This window comes from Heptranchias perlo, chromosome 14 (assembly GCF_035084215.1).
Source record: "Heptranchias perlo isolate sHepPer1 chromosome 14, sHepPer1.hap1, whole genome shotgun sequence".
NCBI lineage: Eukaryota > Metazoa > Chordata > Chondrichthyes > Hexanchiformes > Hexanchidae > Heptranchias > Heptranchias perlo.
Genome location: NC_090338.1, coordinates 35,254,846 through 35,277,665, shown reverse-complemented (window position 1 = coordinate 35,277,665; position 22,820 = coordinate 35,254,846). Strand labels below are relative to the sequence as shown.

At 43.9% G+C, this 22,820-nt stretch overlaps 1 protein-coding gene across 1 annotated transcript in view; it reads right to left on the bottom strand.

The window, feature by feature from the left end:
- The window catches only part of spock1 (SPARC (osteonectin), cwcv and kazal like domains proteoglycan 1), a 480,071-nt gene that overhangs the window by 19,215 nt on the left and 438,036 nt on the right, over positions 1-22,820 (bottom strand). Inside the window, exon 8 of the mRNA XM_067996251.1 lies at positions 6,795-6,914. Coding sequence (XP_067852352.1) covers positions 6,795-6,914 — 120 coding nt within the window. The remainder of the gene's footprint in view (positions 1-6,794; positions 6,915-22,820) is intronic.

Below are 22,820 nucleotides of genomic sequence, written 5' to 3'. Positions count from 1 at the left end.
AGGCACCAAGAACATTTGCAGTCCCTCCGCACCCCAATACTTGCCCCCCTTCCCCACCCTGAGCAATTAAAGCACAAACATATAGCAAAACGCATGAAGAAATAGGCCCTCAGAATGTTTACACACTGCTTTTATAACAAAGCAAATCATAACATAATATCTTCTTCTAATGGCACATGAGGCAACTTATTTCCTCCAATACTTTTACATCCAGTAGATCATAGAATCATAAAATCTTACAGCACAAAAGGAGAATATTCAGCCCATCGAGCCTGTGCCGGCTCTTTGAAAGAGCTGTCCAATTTTTTCCCATTACCCTGCAAATTAGTCCTCTTCAAGTGTCTTATTCCACCACCCTTTCAGGTAGTACGTTCCAGGTCTTAACAACCCTCTGTGTGGAAAAAAATTCTCCTCATTTACTCTCTAGTTCTTTTGCCAATTATTTTAAATCTATGACCTTAGGTTACCAACCCATTTGCAGAGGCAACAGTTTCTCCCTACTTGCTCTATCAAAACCCCTCATTATTTTGAATACCTCTATTAGGTCTCCCTTAGCCTCCTCTGCTCTAAGGAGAACAATTCCAGTTTTTCCAATCTCTTCACATAACTGAAGTCCCTCATCCCTGGTATCATCCTGGTAAACCTCCTCTGCATCCTCTCCAAGGCCTCGACATCCTTCCTAAAGTGTGGTGCCCAGAATTGTACACAATACTCCACCTGAGGCCTAACCAGTGATTTGTAAAGGTTTAGCATGACTTCCTTGTTTTTGTATTCAATGCCCCTGTTTACGATGCTTTCTTAACCATCTTATCAACCTGCCTTGACCCCCAGGACCCTTTGCACTTGCACCCCCCTCAAAATAGTACCATTTAGATTATACTGCCTCTCCATGTTGTTCCTCCCCAAGTGCATCACTTTGCACTTATCCACATTAAATTGCATCTGCCATGTGTTGCCCATTTCACCAGTCTGTCTATGTCCTCCTGAAGTCTCCTACAATCCTCCTCACTATTTACTATGTTGCCAAGTTTCGTATCATTCACAAACTTCAAAATTGTACTCTCTATACCCAAGTCCAAGTCACTTATATACAACAAGAAGAGCAATGGTCCTAATACCGAGCCCGGGAAGATATTATGTTATGATTTGCTTTATTATAAAAGCAGTGTGTAAACATTCTGAGGGCCTATTTCTTCATGCGTTTTGCTATATGTTTGTGCTTTAATTGCTCGGGGTGGGGAAGGGGGGCAAGTATTGGGGTGCGGAGGGACTGCATACTTCTCTCCAGTCAGAAAAACCTCCGTTCACCACTACTCTCTGCCTCTTATCCCTTAGCCAATTACGTATCCAAGCTACCCCAGTTCTTTTAATACTATGTGTTTCTATTTTCCGAATAAGTCCGTTATGTGGCACTTTATCAAACGTCTTTTGAAAGTCTATATATACATCATCCACTGCACAACCTTCATCAATCCGTTCTGTTACTCCATCAAAGAACTCAATCAGATTAGTCAGACACAATTTGCCTTTAACAAACTCGTGCTGGCTGTCCATTATTAACCCATGCTTCTCCAAGTGAGAATAAATTTTGACCTTGACAATGGTCTCTAGTAGTTTTCCCACCACTGGCGTTAGACTGATTGGCCTATATTTACCAGGTTTATCCCGCTCCCCTTTTTTGAACAGGGGTGTAACATTTAAAATCCTCCAGTCCTCTGGCACTAATCCCATATCCAAAGATGATTGAAAGGTTGTGAGCAGAGCTTCTGTTATCTTCACCCTTGCTTCTCTCAGCAACCTAGGATGCATCCCATCTGGACCGAGTAACTTGTTAACTTTGAGTGATGCCAACTTATTTAGCACCTCCTTTCTATCTATTTTTATCCTATCCAATATTTCTACTCCCTCCTCCTCTAATGCGACATTAACTTCATCATTTTTTTTGTGAAGACAGGTACAAAGTACCTCAGTCATGCCCTCTGCTTCCACAAAAGATTTCCTTTTTTGTCCCTAATCGGCCCCACCATTTGGGCTGTTTCCGTAACTAAGACCCTTTTCATGTGAACAGCTCGTCAGCCTGACTCACAACTGCTTACCAAGAGATGCAATGGGAGGTCACCACTCCATACTTATCAGATGCAAGTACCCTGCTGGATGTCAACCCAGTATTCAGAGACCGGAACTCTCATCTCTGCTCTTCGGGGCTATTTCTCAATATACAGTGTCTAAATAAAACATATTTGCATGGGAGCCCCATACTTGGCTTTTGCCCCTGGGCATGGGCCCCATGGCTGTCACTTCTTTGAATCAGATGTTAAACCGAGACCTTGCCTGCACTCTCAGGTGGGCATAAAAGTTTCCATGACACTATTGGAGAAAGAGCAGGCAGTTCTCCTGGTGTCCTGGCCAACATTTATCCCTCAAGCAACACTACCAAAACAGATTATCTAGTCATTTATCTCATTGCTGTTTGTGGTTCCTTTCTGTGCGTAAATTGGCTGCTACATTTTTCTACATTACAACAGTGACAACACTTCATTGGTTGTAAAGCACTTTAGGACATCTTGAGAATGTGAAAGCTGCTATATAAATGGAAATTCTTTCTTTCTTTCTAATGACCTGCATACCAATGAGAAGAGCCATTCTTTCTGCAGATTGGCCTCCTGGCACTGGTATAGCTATGTGACAACCTGCCTTGAAAAGTGGAGCTGCTGTAGATGGATTTCCTCTGACAAGCCCAGGAAAGGCTGTGTACATGTGCAAATGCCAGTTCCAGGGTAATAATGGGTGACTACATAATGCTTGAAGCTTAGTCACACCTATCTTTCCTAACCTTTCAGAAACTCCTCTTCCTCTTCCAAATCCAAGAGTATTACTGAAATTAAGAAATTTCCATCTTGCCCACTTCATTTGTTGCAACTACAATAGCAACTGGAAGCAAGAATATTGTGGAAAAGCAAATTGTACATAAAAGTATTGTAATGTATGTAAATAATGCTTAACAGCTACAAAAAGGAATGCACCAAAGAAAATGCAGATAAAGCTAAATGATAAGTCAAAAAATAAACAAACTTCCAACCAACTCTGGAAAGAAGCCAACTCTTAAAGGTCAAGTCATTGAAACAGTCAAGCATCTATTTAATATGGACAATCTGAGGACACCTCTTCCAAATCCAGAAGGAAGAATAAAGGGGCCGCATATTGCTTGGATAATAAGAGTCTAAATGGGATAGAGAAGCAGAGGGATCTGGGGGTACAGATACACAAATCACTAAAAGTAGCGACGGAGGTTAATAAGGCCATAAAAAAAGCAAACCAAGCACTGGGGTTCATTTCTAGAGGGACAGAATTGAAAAGCAGGGAAGTTATGTTAAACTTGTATAGATCCTTGGTTAGACCACACTTGGAGCACTGTGAACAGTTCTGGCCTCCATATTAGAAAAAGGATATAGAGGCACTGGAGAAGGTACCAAAAAGATTTACTAGAATGATACTAGAACCGAGAGGTTATACCTATCAGGAAAGATTGAGCAGGCTGGGGCACTTTTCTCCAGAAAGGAGAAGGCTGGGGAGTGACCTGATAGAGATCTTTAAGATTATGAAAGGGTTTGATAGGGTAGACATAGAGAAGATGTTTCCACTTGCAGGGGAGATAAATATAAGATAGTCACTAACAAATCTAAAAGGCAATTTAGGAGAAATTTCTTTACCCAGAGAGTAGTTAGAATGTGGATCTCGCTACCACAAGGAGTAGTTGAGGCATAGCATAGATGCATTTAAGGGGAAGCTAGATAAACACATGAGGGAGAAAGGAATAGAAGGATATGCTGGTGGGGTTGGATGAAATTGGGAGGGAGGAGGTTCGCGTGGAGCATAAACACCGGCATGGACCTGTTGGGCTGAATGGCCTATTTCTGTTCTACATAATTCTATGTAAAATCAAGAGTTTCAGCATGGATCCTATTGCTATGGTTTTGGAAATATAATGAGGCCTGAGCTGTATGGCTCAGCGGATATATTTTTTCCCTTGAAAATAGGAAGCATTGTTAATCGGTCACGTGGAGTATCATGCCTGATTCAGCAATTCATTTCTCTCGTTTGACTAATTTATTAGAGTTCTTTGAGGAAGTAACAAGCAACGTGGATAAAGGGGATCCTGTGGATGTGGATTTCCAGAAGGCTTTTGACAAGGTGCCACATCAAAGGCTACTAAACAAAATCACAAAATAAGAGCTCATGGTGTAGGGGGTAACATATTAGCATGGATAAAGGATTGGTTAGCTAACAGGAAACAGAGAATAGGCATAAATGGATCATTTTCAGGTTGGCAAGATGTAACGAGTGGAGTGCCACAGGGATCAGTGCTTGGGCCTCAACTATTTACAATCTATATCAGTGACTTGGGTGAAGGGACCGAATGTATGGTTGCTAAATTTGGTGATGACACAAAGGTAGGTAGGAAAATAAGTTGTGAACAGGACATAAGGAGTCTACAAAGGGATATAGTTAGGTTAAGTGAGTGGGCAAAAATTTGGCAGATGGAGGATAATGTGGGCAAATATGAACTTGTCCACTTTGGCAGGAGGAATAGAAAAGCAGAATATTATTTAAATGGAGAGAGATTGCAGAACTCTGAGGTACAGGAGGATCTGGGTGTCCTAGTACATGAATCACCAAAAGTTAGTATGCGGCTACAGCAAGTGATTAGGAAGGCAAATGGAATGTTGTCATTTATTGCAAGGGGAATGGAATATAAAAGTAGAGATGTTTTGCTACAGTTAAATAGGGCTTTGGTGAGACCATATCTAGAATACTGTGTGCAGTTTTGGTCTCCTTTATTTAAGAAAGGACATAATTGCTTTGGAGGCAGTTCAGAGAAGGTTCACTCGACTGATTCCTGGGATGAGAGGGTTATCTTATAAGGAAAGGTTGGATAAGTAGGGCTTGTATACACTGGAGTTTAGAGGAATGAGAGGTGATCTTATTGAAACATATAAGATCCTGAGGAGACTAGAAGGGGTAGATGCTGAGGGGATGTTTCCCCTTGTGGGAGAGACTAGAACTAAGGTACACAGTTTAAAAATAAGGAGTCTCCCATTTAAGGCGGAGATAAGGAGAATTTTTTTCTCTCAGAGGGTCGTGAGTCTGTGGAACTCCCTTCCCCGGAGTGAGGTGGAGGCAGGGTCATTGAATATTTTTAAGGCTGAGTTAGATAGATTCTTGATTAACAAGGGAGTCAAAGGTTATAGTAAGTAGACGGGAAAGTAGGGTTGAGGTCACAATCAGATCAGCCATGATCTTATCAAATGGCAGAGCAGGCTCGAGGGGCCGAATGGCCTACTCCTGCTCTTAATTCGTATGTTTGTATGTCCAGTGAGGCTCTGCAAAATCGTGGCTTGCAGCAGTGTTCCAGAATTCCAGCACATTACTGAATAATATTCAAAAGACGTTATTTCCTTTTGTGATATTAATGCAAGGCAAATATTTTCAGGGAATTACATGGAAATTCCTCACGCATTTGGGGTCAATTTGCAGGTCTTCCTCCTGCTGAAAAAGGGATGGTAGCACCTTGAAAATGGGGGGCAAATGACCCGTTGACGCCCATGTGGCCACGACAATGCTTCTCTGGGCCTACCATTGGATGGTGGAAGCAGCCCCGAGTCAGGCGATAGGCCCACTTAAAATGCTGATCGGAGTCCTATGACATATATAGGACTCCAACTGCCATTTCTGGGCGGCTGTAAGTTGTCAACACTCTGACCATCATCAGATGGCTGAAGAGGATCTCGAAGGTGAGTTCCTCTTCATTTTTGCAAGGCCGGGAGAAGCAGAAGTGTTCCCTCAGGCTCCTCGAACCCAGCATGGGCCGCTGCCACTCCAGCTCCCTCCCCACTCCCTCTGCAGATCGGGGCCCTCCCCAGGAACCTACTTTTCTCTGGCCCGGAGCTGGCGGGCTGCCCCAGAGCGCTCGATTTCCGGCCGTAGCCTGCCGGCTCAATGCAAATGAAGCCCGGTCCTCAAAATGTCCTGGCGGGACTACAGGACAGTTGGTCATCAGGATCCACCAACCAGCCACCTCAATTTTCACTCTGGGCTAAATCCACCCCTTTATAATCTAATGTAACGTTTTACCGGTGTGAAGTCAAAGTTAACATTTATTTTTGGTGAATGTTTTGTGTTCAGAAGTGTGATGGATGTCAACAATGGGGAATCGAGCACTTTTATATTTTATCAGCAATGAACACTCACAGGTCAGGTATAGCACTGGCAGATACAAAGTAATAATCTATTAACAATGTGCCTTAGCCTGGGCCTTAGAAAAGTACCCCTACTACTCAGAAGAAACTTTCCATTCCCTAACTAAAGATCCTTTCTAAGTGAGACTGCCAGTTTAATACCAATTGTGCCATGGGTTCATGTCCACTATAAACTGAGTTCTCACTACCCAAACTTATTTCATATAGAACCATGCAGCCAGCAGAGGCTGAAGACTTTCATTCAAACAGTCTGGGTTGGAGTCAATCTCGTCTCAGAAGTGAGAAGATAAGTGTTCTGCACCACCTCTGTGTTTTAACTTTAATATCAATTTTTCCTGTATGAGTTTTATTACTATAGTTTGCCTACCTCTATTCCTGCCCCTGTTCTTAACGTCGCTTCTTCTGACAAAATTAATTAAAAACAACTTATGATACTAGACAGGAATTATAATCACACGAGTTAAAGAAATGAGGGGTCACTGGAGAAAGTGACAGTAAGGGCACCTGATGGTAACTCCTGTAAAGAGGTTCACTTACTGGTCTGTTCTGATTGCTTGATCGGTTTAACTCTTACATCATGGTTGGCATCAGCATGTAAAGCCCCAAACCAGTCTTTCAGTCTGGAAGCCAGGTTCCTCAGCTCCTTTTCACTGCACACTGTCAAACAACAGATGGAAACAAACACATGTTATGGAACAGTAAATGTGCATTATAGAGACTAGATTAAAACAAATCCCTCTAGTGCACTTTGGTATATTGTCATGAAGAAGCTCTGCATGGGATCGTATAGAGATTACACCACCTTGCACATCATCAGTTGGCCCCATGATTCTGTTACCTCCATGTCCTGCAATGACCAAACGAAATTTAAGGTGATGCATGATTCCTATGAACACCCAAAAAAACTAACGATGACCATAATCTTCTCTAATCTGCTGCAGGACCCGGTGATCTGAACCCTCAAAACAGTGGTCCCGACTCTGAATATCTTATAGGATTTCTAAATACCCACATGGGAACCTATGTAAGACAATTGCATTGCAGAAGATATACAGCATGTTACATAAACTGTTCCAAATAACAACAAATAGCACCGTTAAAGGAACAGGGTGCCCCTAGGTGCTTAAATTGAAAATCTAGTAGCTCTTTCCAAACTCTTTTAACTGATTACTCAATGAAACATTATGTGAGTGATAACCCCCACTCAGCCCTTCTTTGTTAGCTTACATAGAATGGACAGCGCAAAACAGGGAACTAAAGTCCTCAGGGATAACCTCCAGCTTTTATATAACTTTCAGGGATTTCTAAGGTATGTTTATAGTAAAGACCAACTTCATTCTGTATGACAGTCATGCAGTTAAGATGGTTACCGGTGATAAACATGAGACAACAACAGTATTCAGTGTAAACTCATATATATTAACATTTCAAAGGCATGATGTAACAAGATTATAGGCAACATCGTCACTTTGGGCACTAGATGGCTGTAATAATGAAAAGTTGTATAAAGCAATCTAGTCATCACACTTGTGATAGGCATATAAACCCCATGGATGAAAACCTGTGCCACTGTCATAATACTGGCAGAGTGGGACTTCCAATGCTCTGGTGATCTTTGTGCCTGGATCTGTTGGGTAAGGTAAATACCATACTGTTGGCAGGTGCCTGCACCAATCTCAGCACAGCTGGCTCACCTGCTTGGTTGGGGGTGGGGGGGAAACGAAGGGTTGGAAAGTGAAGTGCTGGGCAGCGGCTTGAGGGCAGAGCTGGCAGGATCAACTGATGATGCCACTAAATAATAAAAATCAGGTGCTTGTAGGAAGGCCCCTTACCCATTGCAAGAAACCGCTTTGAATGACTGTCGCATGCCTTCAAACTGGCCTGAAATAGTCATGGGAGGGACTCCACTTCCACTGCTTTGAAATTGGGGGCACTGGTGAAGGGATTCACAAGACTATCATCCCGCCAGTCCCAACTACATTGCTGACATCAAGCTGCAAGGGAACATATAAAAGAGCTGCCCACAGCGATCTTCATAGGAAACCCTAGCGCATCATTGAACAGGGTGGAGATTCGACATGACCAGGTACCACCCCAATTTATGGCTTGCTAATTTCCACCCACCCCAAATCTGCCAATAAACTAGCAGATTTTCAGGACCCATATACTCAGAGAAATAAGTTCACATTGTCTCTGTGGGAGTGCAAATTTCTTCCGACAGCTTTGCATATTGTTTTTCTCTCAGCACCAAGGCAAAAGAACTCTGTTTCAGCCAACTGACCGAGGGCAATTTTAAATCTGCATTATTCTATCTGAAATCATATTCAAAATAACATACTACAAAAATGTTAATGTGTGAGGCATGTCTGAGCCTTGCTTCTGCCTTTCAGGAACCCCTATAGCTTTTGATATAGCTCCCACCTGCAAAACAGACGCTTTATCCCAGAAGGCATTCTTTTAAAGATAAGCAAGGTGTTTACAAATTATTTCAGCAAAGTACCTAGATTAGGTTATATTATAGAGAAGTAAAAATAAAATTCAGTGAAATAGGAGAGAGAGAGAAAACAGGGAAGGGGAAAGTCAGGAGTAGAGTATTTAGCTTTGTAATCTAAAATGTAAGGGGGTAAATTTCCATGGGGTTCTCCCACTCATCTGTGGCAACTTCAATGGAACAGCCACTGTTTATGCTGTTTTCTGGGGGTTTCCCATGCCTCTTCTGTCAAAGTTATGGATAAGAAGTGAGAAATTCATCCCCTAAATATTTTAGTTTTGTTGGGTTAAAATTACAGTAATAACGCTACCTCGATTATTATAATATTAGGATTTGTTTCAGCGTCACTTCAAAAATAGCAGGCAATCCAGGAAGACTGAAATTTTCCTGGGCCTGCCAGCAGTCTAAGTGTTATCTCCAGGTATCAGAACACTAGTTTAGATCAAGGTTATTAGGTTACTAGTTTAGATCAAGGTTATTCTTCCACACACAAAAATGTTAAATTGGCTGCACTATAACTTTAAGTTGAAGCTGCACTGAACGGAAAACATAATACATAAAATGGGATTATTCCTAGAACTGGAAAAACAACACGGACATCAGCAAATAGGTTTGAAAATGCCACTATATTTTAAATATGACTGGTTAAACAGCCCTTTGTACACCTCAATTCATAAGTTTCTCAGTTCTATAAATAAATAAAGGAATCTCAAATAATGCATGGCCTATTACAGCCATTTCCCCAAACACTGCTGTTCAGTAACTTTCCAAAGTACGTGGTGCATCAACCATGAGAATTACAAATATCATGTGATTTTCCCCCTGGTTTTATAAGTCAAGCTCTCAATTGTTTTGTGAAAATAAAATCTTGAGAGTTTGAGTTTTCTCCCCCTCTTCCACTTTAATTCTGCTCATCCAATGAAAGCGATGACTTATGCCGCGGTACAGATCCTGGATGCTGGCAGTCCTCACACAAACAGCCGTTCTTCAAGTGGGAGACCAGACGGTAGCAGAAGGCCATTCAACCTTTGGGGACATCACAATTGAGCCTGATCCTCACCCAACGTTTCATATTGTTCATAGTGGGTAGAAGCTGCCATATTTTGAACATCTGCACTTACTGCAGACAGCAGTAAGCTGGAGGTGATGCCACTTGCAAAGTGAAGCAAAGGAATCAAACAGTAATCAGGGTTTATTTTTGGGGAGGTGGGGTGCAGGTTGGATCCAAGATAACATGCCTGGGTGATGGGAAATTGGATCTTTGTGGCAGACTTGGTAATCAATACCTGAACCAAGCAGGTCTGCAATACTCCAAGGCTGCTCTGGATAATTGTCCAGTCAGCTTAGCTCATTGATGGGCAGACCTGTCACCGGGGCTAGGATTCTTCCCATGTTATCATGACAAATGCCCTAACAAATAGGCTGGCCGTCGATCAGTGGGAAGATTTCCAGTGCTGTGTTCTAATAAGCTGTGAAGTTTTAGTTGGTTGCACTCTAGCAATACCCCTAAGCATACTTGGTGGTCCTCAAGCTTTGACTCTCACCAACCTGCACCAAGGTTGCCTGGGTTTAGGTGAATGGGGAGTGAGGTGTGCACTCCATATCAGGTAAATAGAAGCTTTATTTATCTGGATTTCTCAGTAGTTTTACTCTGGAGACTCATAAGCATGGTGACATGGTGATAGGCTTGTTTGTGTATCAGATGCCCACCCGACTAAAAGAACAATCAATGTTGGAGATAATTCATTGATAACTGGCAGGACCCAATCCTAGGCCAACATAGGTAATCAAGGAGGGAATGCGCACATAGAATAGTAACTGGGAAAGAACTTTAAAGCAAACAGAATCATCAAGCTGAAGATAGCAGATTCACACAAGAGATGAAGCAAAATCAGTGTTATGCTGCCTAACCCTGAATTACATTAATTATTCATTCAATTTGTACCCAGCCATGGTCAGCACACAAGTACTGTTTCTTATTATAATATTTCATCTTTGATGGTTTGGATGTGGGAATGATTTGATATATCATGCAGCATGCCCTGGAATGACAGTATTTGAGTACATACATGCAATTCCCTCCCCATGTAAATCTACATTTCAGCCAGGTGAATGATTCTATGATTTCAGCCATGCTAAGTGGAGGGCATGTGCATCTGAGGTCAAGTGCTTCTGCAGAGGTAAGAAGAGAAATCCGAAAGAGGAAACTGGAGGATGGGTCAACTGGCGTCACTGTTGTAGCCAATCCTCACACCCAGTTATAAAGCAACATTGACAAGCCTGGAGCACACCTCCATGACTGGGGAAATGTGGCTAGTGATTTTTGGATCAATATCCAAGTCCTAAATTGAATTTTTTCTATGATGCTTGCTTCTCTCTGTATTTTAATTTTATCTAATATCTTTTTTTTGTTATAGAGCACATACCAGAAAAACTCCTTTTGGGGCTTGAAACACAGCAGCCTTGATTTTAACTGGGGTGGTGAGGGTGAGGGGGGGGGGGGGGGGGATCGTGTGGGTGGGGTTTAAGGCAGACGGCAAACCATCCAACCTCGGCAGCATTGGATTTAACTCCTGGCCCCACAAAGAAAGTAAAAAAAAAAGAAAATCTACTTACGCTTTTAGGCTTCTTCTGGCCTGACTCCTGTTCCCATTAGGTTGGTCTGGCGGGGAAGCCACAATGGGTTCCTCTTGCAGTCTACTGGTTAAAATTGCAGTCAGGGCCCAATGACATCATTGGAGCCTGATCAGCATATTTAAAGAAGGACCTCACTGCCTTCCAGTGGGTGTTCCTCTTGCCTGCTCAGAAGAGTAGGTTAAGATCAGAACCCACACGAAGACAGTGGGATCGATATGGGTAAGTCCCAGAGGCCATTTTAACTGCCCATCTGCCTGGTTTCTGCTGGCTGGGCAGAGTCAAAATCAGCCTTGATAAGTGGTATTGCAAGTTGAAGCATGACCATCATAAAATACAACCGTGAGGCTCTAGGTTGCATTTGTAAAGCATGCATGTTTATTAGGTTAATTTCCTCAAATAGCAATGTTTAATGTCCTCATGATTAGCTGCAGATGTATCATTCTGTACAATTCATTGGAAATGCACAATTTTACAGTGAACAATTTCAGCTGGTATTTTGAAAAGCCTGCAATAAACAAACGTCCCTGTAAATTAGCCACGAGTTCAGTGACAGCACTGATCCAATGTATCTGTGTCAATCTGTAGTCTCAACTATGAATTCCTGAGCTTGGATGCAGACAGGTTAGCTATCCAGCTTCTGAAACTGGCAAGTTACTCAGCCAAGTCAATCTCCAGCATGATGATAAATTGCATGTCAGACGTAACAACATTACTTGGAAGTGCTGATAAAAACAAAAAAAAGTGAAAAAAATGCCTCAAAAGATCACATCAAGGGGGTAATTTTAACCTCCAAGAACGGGTGGGTTGGGGGCAGGTGGGTAGTTAAAATAATTGATTTTTTTAGTGCGACCGCAACCTGGCTCCAACGTGCCCACTTTCGGGTTTAACCCGAAATGGATATGTGCGGATAATCTACTCGCTGCAGTTGGGATCTTAATTAGTTCAGGCGAGCGGGCAGTTATTGCAGCAATTAATGTCCTTGTGAGACATTAAGTAGGTCTTTTTAAATTGAATTTTACTTAACTTTAAATTTAATGTCTCCAACCTGGATTTGCTGGGGCTCGTGAATCTCGCCAGTGAAACGGAGGTGAGAAAGCTCAGATCTTCAGGTGAGTGCCTTTGTTGCACTGCTTGTGGGTTAGGAGGAGCAGGAGTATTTCCTCCAGGCCTAACAAGCTTACCTGCCACGATAAGACCCCCGCGATCGGCCGACCCCCTCCGACCTCCGACTCCTCTGCTGACCTCCGATCTCTGACTCCTCCTGACCTTCGACTCTTCTGCTGACCTCTAATCTCTGACACCTCCCGACCTCTGACTCCTCTGCTCATCTCCGACATCGCTGCTAATCCGATCACCTCCTGGCCTCCAATCTTCTCCTCGCAAACCCCCCCCACCCCCCGCCAATGTCCTCCACAGCCACACAGGTCCTGTGAATCTGAAATGCAGATAACATGGGGCCTTATTGACCCTTGCGCGCAGTTGGTACGCAGACTCTGAATGCACTATGCGCCAACTGGCTGCATCGGGTGTGCTGCATCAGGCAGATCAAGAGCCTCGAGCCTCTGTGCCCAATAGTAAGGGGTGTCTGCTGTCGCATTATCAGCCCTACAGAGTCTGCCCACTGCATAAGACAAAAAAACAAGGAGCCCAGCACACACTATTTATATACCATTAATGCACAAAGGTAAAACAAGGAGTAGAAATTGAGGCATGCTATAAGAACATGGGCATTTGTAATTTGTACTTACACATGAAATGATAATGCAATTTTGCCCAAAAAGCTTTGTGGTCTATGTTCACATGTGGCCATTTTCCCACAGGCTACAATAATGGTGCATATTTGCTTCTCTGCACTAACTTTAACAGAGATGTGGACATGAGTGAATGGACGTGGATAGCTCAGAGTTAGAAATGAATCATTCCTCCATTATTAACCAATGCTTACATTTTTTATCCCATGTTTAGGTATTAAAGGAAGTGAAGCAAAGAAAACCATGCCTTGTTTGGGACTGATCTGCGTAGAAACAAAGAAAGTTCCTTGGATTGCGTATTAAAGGAAGTTTAACTATTCACTCACAGCAGACCTGTATGTAATGCTGAGGGCAACGAGATGTCAAAGCTTGAACAAATAGAACACCGTGGCAGACCGATGGACGATGCTGGGATGCAGCCACATCTCAATTGTTAACTTGATGTCCTCCACGCACCACCCCCACCCCCCAACTCGATGTCCTCCACGGCCTATGATCAACTCTCTTCCTCTCTCCCTCCTACCTGATTCCCAGCCTCCCACCACAACAGCCAGCCAGCCAGCCAGTCAATCTGGCTGACTTCAACTGAGTTGCGATCGCAAATTCCGACATACTTCACTTACGGGGTTTCTCACGCGAAAATCTATCCACCTGTTCTCTTCCTGGCTCCAAGTAAAAATCATGGCCCAAGTTTCTGAACTATTCACCCTGGCTGATTATTTTCACCCTTTAAATTACTGGGTGCAGCTTTGAGTTGTAGGGCTCAATTTTAAAAGTGAAAAACAGGTGGGTTGGGGGTGGGGAGGCATTGAAAATTGCCACCATTTCAGACCCACCCCCAACCCACCCATTTCTGGTTTTCACCGGAGCAGGAAGAGGGGCGGGCGACCAACCTGCTCCCAGGAGGCGGGTCGGGCCTTAAAACCCTTCAAGGAGGCTTCGGGCCCCCATTTTTCTGGACTTCCCGATTTCAACCCCGGGGCGCCGGGATTCCCAGGCTTCTGTTTTATGCCTTGTGGAAGGGGTCAAGAAGGCCCGAGACTAACAGGTAGGTGTTTAAAAAGGAACAGCTTGTGGGCTCGGAGGAGCAGGAGTGCCTCCCCCAGACCCAACAAGCCTACCTGTACCGACCCCCCAATGATTGCGGACACCCGACCCCCGACCCCGATCCTCCTCCCCCACTCCGATCTTCCGACCCCCGACCCCCCAATTCTCCCCCTCAACGATAGCGGACCCCCACGATGATCCCTGATTCCGATGCCCCCCCCATGACTGACCCCCGATCCCTCCCCACAATGAGTCACGACCCCCGTGCCAACCTATGCCCACCCATACTCCCAAGGCCCCCCCCCCCCCCCCGCCTCCCTGCCCAATCCATACGAACAAAGACTTACCTGTAGACTTACCTGAACATGTCCTCTCCCTGGCTGGTCTTCTGTCCGACTGAGACCAGCCTGTCAATCAGGCCGGTCAGTCGGATGGCAAACCGACAAAAAAAATAAGAGGCCCTTACGTGAAAATTTTAAGTACGTCCAGGAAACCTGTACTAAAGGGGTTCCCGTCCTCAATTTGATCCCCCCACCCACTTCCCGGCTCGGTTTTAAAATTGAGCCCATAATCACTGTCAAGGGATGAAGTTTGTGGTGTGTATTTTGCAGGAGGCCATTAGCAGGACAGTGGAAGCAAAGCATCAAAATTGACATCTTCTTTCCTCAGGTACTAATAGTTGCTAAGAAATCATGATTAAAATGCTTGAAGGTTTTTCTCCCACCACGTAATGTGTGTGTATTCGAATAATATTAATAAATTAAGAGGTGCAATGACAACTCATTCTATTTTCATATCCAATTTATTTTGTTGGCATAAATTTATTTTACATTTTTTGTGTGCAACTCTATTAACTTACAAATTCTCTATACATATATTTTATTGATGGCTTAGAGCAGAGATGGAGAAAATGATTATGAACACTGCATCAATGGTATGTGAAGCTGGATGGTTTAAAATAGTTATTTTATTGAGTGCACCATTTACCATTCTATTTCTAGAAGAGTGTTCTAGTGCTAAAAATATTTTTAAAGCCCATTCATCTGCAAACTTATGCAATTCACATCCACAGGAATTCCTGTGTTTAATTAGAAAAATCAGTTTGTGCACATTGACACAGGATAATAACTGACAACGCTCTCTATTCTACAAGCTGTTGTGTTTCTAACTTTCCTTCCCAATTTCAAAATGGTTATCATAAACATAAGCAGGTCTGGAACTCATAAAATGGAGTACCAAGGAATGTGAAAATAGATTTCTGAGAAAATAAAACATTCAACAGTTATTTAATACTTTTTCTCCTGGTCCATTATATAGTATCATGGTAGATACAGCGCAGGAGGAGGCCATTTGGCCCATCAAACCTCTGCTGGCCCTTTGAAAGAGCTATTCAATTAGTCCCATTCCCCTGCTCTTTCCCCATAGCCCTATAATTTTTTTCCCTTCAAGCATTTATCCAATTTTGTTTTGAAAGTTGCTATAGAATCTGCTTCCCTCACCCTTTCAGGCAGTGCATTCAAGATCGTTACAACTCGTTGCGTTAAAAAAATGTTTCCCCGTGTCGTCTCTGGCTCTTTTGCCGATCGCCTTAAATCTGTGTCCTCTGGTTATCAACCCTTCTGCCACTGGAAACAGTTTCTCCTTATTTACCCTATCAAAACTGTTCAAATCTCCCCTTAACCTCCTCTGTTCTAAGGAGAACAACCCCAGCTTCTCCAATCTTTCCACATAACTGAAGTCCCTCATCCCTGGTACCATTCTAGTAAATCTCTTCTGCACCCTCTCTAAGGTCTTGTTATCCTTCCTAAAGTGTGGTGCCCAGAATTGAACACAATACTCCAGCTGAGGCGTACCAGTGTTTTATAAATGTTTAGCGTAACTTCCTTGCTTTTATACTCTTTGCCTCTATTAATAAAACCCAGGATCCCATATGCTTTAACAGCCTTCTCAACTTGCCCTGTCACCTTCGAAGATTTGTGTATGTGCACCCCCAGGTCTCTCTGGTCCTGCACCCCCTTTAAAATTGTACCATTTAGTTTATATTGCCTCTGCTCATTTTTCCTACCAAAATGTATAACTTTACACTTCTCTGTGTTAAATTTCATCTGCCATGTGTCTGCCCATTTCACCAGTCTGTCTATGTCTCCCTGAAGTCTGTTATTTTCCTCCACATTGTTTAGTACATTTCTGAGTTTCTTTTCATCTGCAAACTTTAAAATTATACCCTCTATACTCAAGTCCAGGTCATTAATATATATCAAAAAGAGCAGTGCTCCTACTACCGATCCCTGGGGAACACCACTGTATACTTCCCTCCAGTCTGAAAAACAACCGTTCACCACTACTCTCTGCTTTCTGTCCCTTAGCCAATTTTGTATCCACGTTGCCACTGTCCATTTAATCCCATGGGCTTTAAGTTTGCTAACAAGTCTATTATGTGGTACTTTATCAAATGCCTCTTGAAAGTTCATATACACGTCAACCGCACTACCAACATCAACTCTCTCTGTTAATTCATCAAAGAATTCAATCAAGTTAGTCAATCATAATATTCCTTTAACAAATCCACATTGACTTTCATTTATTAGCCCATACTTTTCCAAGTGCCAATTAATTTTGTCCTGGGTTATTGTTTCCCCACCACCATTAGGTTGACTGGCCTGTATTTTCCGGATTTATCCCTTTCCCCTTTTTTGAACAGGGGTGTGACATTTCCAATCCTCCAGTCCTCCGGCACCATCCTCATATCTAAGGAAGATTGGAAGATTGTGGCCAGAGCCTCCGCAATTTCCACCCTTACTTCCTTCAGTAACCTAGGATGCATCCCATCTGGACCAGGTGACTTTTCTGCTTTGAGTACTGCCAATCTTTTAATACGTCCTCTTTATCTATTTTTATCCTATCCAATATCGCCACTATCTCCTCCTTTACTGCTACAATGACAGCATCCTCTTCTCTAGTGAAAACGGATGTGAAGTATTCATTTAGTGCCTCAGCCATGTCCTCTGCCTCCACAAGATGATCTTTTTTGTCCGCACCCTTCCTTTGACTACCCTTTTACTGTTTATATGTTTATAAAAGACTTTGGGGTTTCCTTTTATGTTAGCGGCTAATCTATTCACATTCACTCTCTTTACACCTCTTATTTCCTTTTTTAGATCTCCTCTGTGCTTTCTGTATTCAGCCTGGTTCTCTACTGCATTATGAACCCCACATTCCTCATAAACCTCCTTTTCCTGTTTCATTTTCATCTCTATATCTTTAGTCATCCAGTGAACGCTAGCTTTGAATGCCCTCCTTTTCCCCTCGTAGGAATATATCTACTCTGTTCCTGAACCACCTCCTTCTTGAAGGCATCCCATTGTTCAATTACTGTTTTGCCTACCAATTTTTGATTCCAAGCCACCCGGGCAAGATCCCTTTTCAACTCACAGAAATTACCCCTCCTCCAGTTAAATATTTTCCCGTTTGATTGCTTTTTGTCTTTTCCATAATTATGCTAAACCTAATGATATTATGATCACTGTTCCCCAAATGCTCCCCCAATGAAACATGCTCCACCTGCCCCACTTCATTCCCCAGAACTAGATCCAGCACTGTTTCCTTTCTGGTTGGGCTGGAAACACACTGTTCCAGAAAGTTCTCTTGAACACATTTCAGGAAACCCCCCCCACCTTTTGCCCTTTACACTGTTACTGTCCCAGTCTATATTGCGATAAGTTTAGACCCCATTATCACTACTCAATAGTTCTTGTATCTTTCTGTAATTTATCTGCAAATGTTCTCTTCTATCTCCTTCCCACTATTTGGTGCCCCATAGTATACATCCAGTAGTGTAATACCTCCTCCTTTGTTCCTTAATTCTAAACAAATAGATTCTGTCTTTGACCCCTCATCTACATCATCCCTTTCCAGTGCTATAATAGTTTATTTGATTAATACTGCAACCCCCTGCTCTGTTCTTTTCTGCCCTATCTTTCCTGATACCTTGTAGCCAGGAATATTAAGTACCCAATCTTCCCCTTCTTTGAGCAAGTTCTCTGTTATCGCCATTATATTATAGTTCCATTTGGCGACTTCAGCCTGCAGCTCACCAACCTTATTTACCACACTACGTGCATGTACTCCAATCTCATCTTAGACTGCCTTGCATTTGCCCCCTGTCTGATCCCTCCTATTTCTGAACTCTTCTTTACTCTAATGCTATGTGTCCCTCCCAGTCCTCTGTGCACCTTGTTTCTCCTCTCTAATGTTTCATTCTGGTGCCCATCCCCCAACCAAATTAGTTTAAACCCTTCTCCACAGCACTAGTTAACCTCCCTACGAGGACATTGGTCCCAGCTTCTGGGGCCCCAATGCCCCAGAAATCTGAAGCCGTCCCTCTTGCACCATTGCTCCAGCCACGCATTAACCTGTCTTATCCTACTATTCCTATATTCACTAGTGCACGGCATTGGGAGTAATCCAGAGATTACGACCATTGAGGTCCTGCTTTTCAACTTTCTCCCTAGCTCCTGAAACTCTGACTGCAGGACCTCAACCCTTTTCCTTCCTAGGTCATTGGCTCCCATGTGGACCACGACTTCTGGCTGTTCTCCTTCCCTCCTCAAAATATTCTTCACCCTCTCAGTGATGTCCTTTACCCTGGTACCAGGGAGGCAACCCACCATGTTGGACTCACGTTGGCTGTTGCAGAAAAGCCTGTCTATCCCCCTGACTATCGAATCCCCGATAACAATTGCATTCCTTCTGGCCCCCTGTGCAGCCGAGTCTCCCACGGTGCCGTGGATTTGCTCCTGACTGCACTCCCCCGAGGTGTCAACTCCCTCACTAGTATTCAACACTGAATACCAGTTTGTGAATGCCACACTCCCAGGGGACTCCTGCACTGCCTGCCTGTTCCTCCTAGTCTGTCTGGTGGTCACCCATTCCCTCTCTGCCTGAACTCTCTGTAACTGTGGGGTGACCACCTCCCGAAACGTGCTATCCATGAAACTCTCAGCTTCTTGTATGCACTGTAGTGTCGGCAGCCGCCCCTCACGCTCAGAAACTCTGAGCTCGAGCTCGAGCAGTTGGCGGCACTCCCTGCAATTGTTGTTTTCCAGAACACACAAAGTGTTCTGGAGTTCCCACATGGCACAGGATGTGCATGCAACGATCCCCAGCTGTCCTGCCACTTCAGCTAACCGTTATTTAAACTGTTTGTTTAGCTTTAAGCAATTTACTGTTTATCTAACACTAAAACACTAACCACAAAAAACTCTAGCCAACCACTAAAGACACTAACCACTAAGAACAATAACCACTAAAATCCTAACCAAGAACTAAATACTGACTGACTTACCCTCGGCGCTCCTCCCTGTCTTGTGTCGACATCTTTTGACTTTTTCTTGATATTTTGATTCCTCGCACGACTCCCTTCGCGCTCCGCTCGGCCGCCTCCCCCGAGCTTCGCGCCCCGCTCGGCCGCCTCCCCCGAGCTTCGCGCTCCGCTCGGCCGCCTCCCCCGAGCTTCGCGCCCCGCTCGGCCGCCTCCCCCGAGCTTCGCGCTCCGCTCGGCCGCCTCCCCCGAGCTTCGCGCCCCGCTCGGCCGCCTCCCCCGAGCTTCGCGCCCCGCTCGGCCGCCTCCCCCGAGCTTCGCGCCCCGCTCGGCCGCCTCCCCCGAGCTTCGCGCTCCGCTCGGCCGCCTCCCCCGAGCTTCGCGCTCCGCTCGGCCGCCTCCCCCGAGCTTCGCGCCCCGCTCGGCCGCCTCCCCCGAGCTTCGCGCTCCGCTCGGCCGCCTCCCCCGAGCTTCGCGCTCCGCTCGGCCGCCTCCCCCGAGCTTCGCGCTCCGCTCGGCCGCCTCCCCCGAGCTTCGCGCTCCGCTCGGCCGCCTCCCCCGAGCTTCGCGCTCCGCTCGGCCGCCTCCCCCGAGCTTCGCGCTCCGCTCGGCCGCCTCCCCCGAGCTTCACGCCCCGCTCGGCCGCCTCTCCTGAGCTTCGCGCTCCGCTCGGCCGCCTCCCCCGAGCTTCACGCCCCGCTCGGCCGCCTCTCCTGAGCTTCGCTTTCACGGGCTCCTCCGCTACGTCAATCGTGACGTCACTTTTGTAAATTTTCTCAGAGTTTGTTTTCCGCGCTCTACTTTAAATGCCTGTGGCCCCTCCCTTGGTGCCCCGCACTCTGCCTCTTCTCTTATTCATGCTCAATGGGTCCTATTTCCCCCCCCCTCGGTTTTAGTGATAGTAAACAGATTGTATTTCCCACAATCACATTCCTCTCAAGGCTTCTTATTCTCTGACTTTCTTCAGGTCCTATTGGGTAGAACTTTCAGTTTAGATGGGGCGTCAAGCTCGTGGTATCAGATCGGCCTCCCATTATACATCCTACCGGACTTTCCTTTCCAATGGGGTGTATAAAACGGGCGGCCGATCCAATATCACCAGTTTTATGCCCTGCCAAAGTTGAAAGTTCTGCATATTGTCTCTATTTTCCATTTAATGTCATCCCAAGTTAACTTTTGTTTTGTTTTCCTCAATTTCCTTTTATTATATTTTTAAAAGAAATTATTTTTCACTTCCTGTAACTTTTATTGAGTTTTGCGTCTTACCTGTTTTGCCACGGAGTCCACATACAATTATTATACTCACTCCACATTACAGTGCAAATAACCTTGCACAAAGGGTTAAGAAAAATACATTTGTGTATTGTGACTGCATGGTGGGAGGACTTTTTACAGTACAATTCAAACAGATTATAATGGTTCTCAGACATTCACTCCCTCCTCAGTTTAAACCCCCCCTCCCCCAGTATATCCTGGAACATAGACCCAGACATTTTTCAGCCCCATTTGGACAGGGGAATACATAATGTGACACTAACTGCACAAATGTGATTCTGCATCACTGTGAGATCTCAGAAGTGCAATAATGGCATCTTAAAATATATTCACTAAACCCAGCTACCTGCAAGCAATACCACATTCTAGTGAATATATTAATAAAGAATTTAACTGTTGTTTGTAAACAGTGTTTGTCAAAAAAATGCCCCAGCACAGCATTTTGTGATTTAATTTTCATGTTAGTGTTCAGTAAGAAAGATATATGTGTCAGTTGTCTGTAAATAGATCAGATCTGCATACACGTCTAAATTGAAGATTTTTGATAATGCATATTCAAATCAAGCATGAGCAACCATTAGATAGTGCATTCATTCTCAGAATTTAGCAGCCGGAATTATGAATATCCTATATTTTCAGCAAAAGACCATAAATGTAAACATGAATTATACTTGTAATTTTGCATACAACAGTGCAATCTTGTATTTCTGATGATTTCACTGTTCCTGTACTAGATACATTTTTGCACTTGTGTTTACAGGAAAATTTCCAATGAATTAGAGGAATAATAAATAGGAAAACAAAAGATAGAAAAACCCTGATCTTAGTCTGGGAGCACAGAATTTGTTGGAAAATCGTTGTTAGGGTCCCCTTATGAGAATTTAAAAGTGTTGAAGTATGTTCCTGTGTAGGATTTAACCCTGACATGTGTTTGTGGATTTACTGCTGCTTTTGACTAATCCTCACTTCCTTACCGAGTGGAATTTGGAGTAATTTCTGTAAGTTTACCTTTCTTATATGACCGAGGAACAGCATATGGTAATTTTATTGGTGCAGTACAGACTCCACTTAATTAGACACTTTTATTTTAATGTTTGTAATGCTGTGGTCTGGTCCTGCCAGGGACAGTACTACAGATATTCCAGTAACAAGGTTTAATGTATTGCAGGTCCTTTCATCGAGGAAGGTCACACTGGCCCCAATGTTGAACATGACTTTCACAGGAGTGCTGAAAATGGTAATCTTAGTCACTGGTTTTTAGTGGTAGATAACATTGTGTATAACATTTGAATGTGACAAAGATTAAGCATTTTTGTTAAAGTTAGATTAATATTTATTGATTCTTTCTCATTGACGCCCAGCACTGGCTGGGTTACAGTCAGTCACCGCTACCTGCTTCAGCAAACTATAGAATCACAGAATGTAACTTCTACTGCAAAGCACCCATGTTTTGACGTTGGGTAAGATTGAGTTGGATGTGATGGCCCATACTGTGACAATCACTTTCTTGGTTCACATAGAAAGAAAGAACATGCATCTTTGTGGTGCCTTTCACAACCTCAGGATGTCCCAAAGTGCTTCATCACCAATGAATGAAGTGCAGTTACTATTATAACATAGGGAAATGTGGCAGCCAATCTGCACACAGCAAGGACCCACAAACAGCAATGAGATAAATGACCAGATAATCTGTTTTAGTGATGTTGGTTGAAGGATAAATATTGGCCAGAACACCGGGAGAACTCCCCTGCTCTTCTTTGAATAGTGCCATGGGATCATTTACATTCATGTGAGGGCAGATGGGGTCTCACTTTAACATCTCATCCAAAAAACAACACCCAGAGTGCAACACTACTCCCTCAGTACTGCACCGAAGTGTCAACCTAGATTATGTACCCAAGTTTTTGTCAGGGGCTCGAACCCTCAACCTTCTGGTTGAAGTGTTACCACTGAGCCAAGGCTGACACCTCAAATTGACATATTAAGAATGACCATGTGGGGGAGCTAGAGGAGGATTTCTGCCACACAAACAACTGTACTTC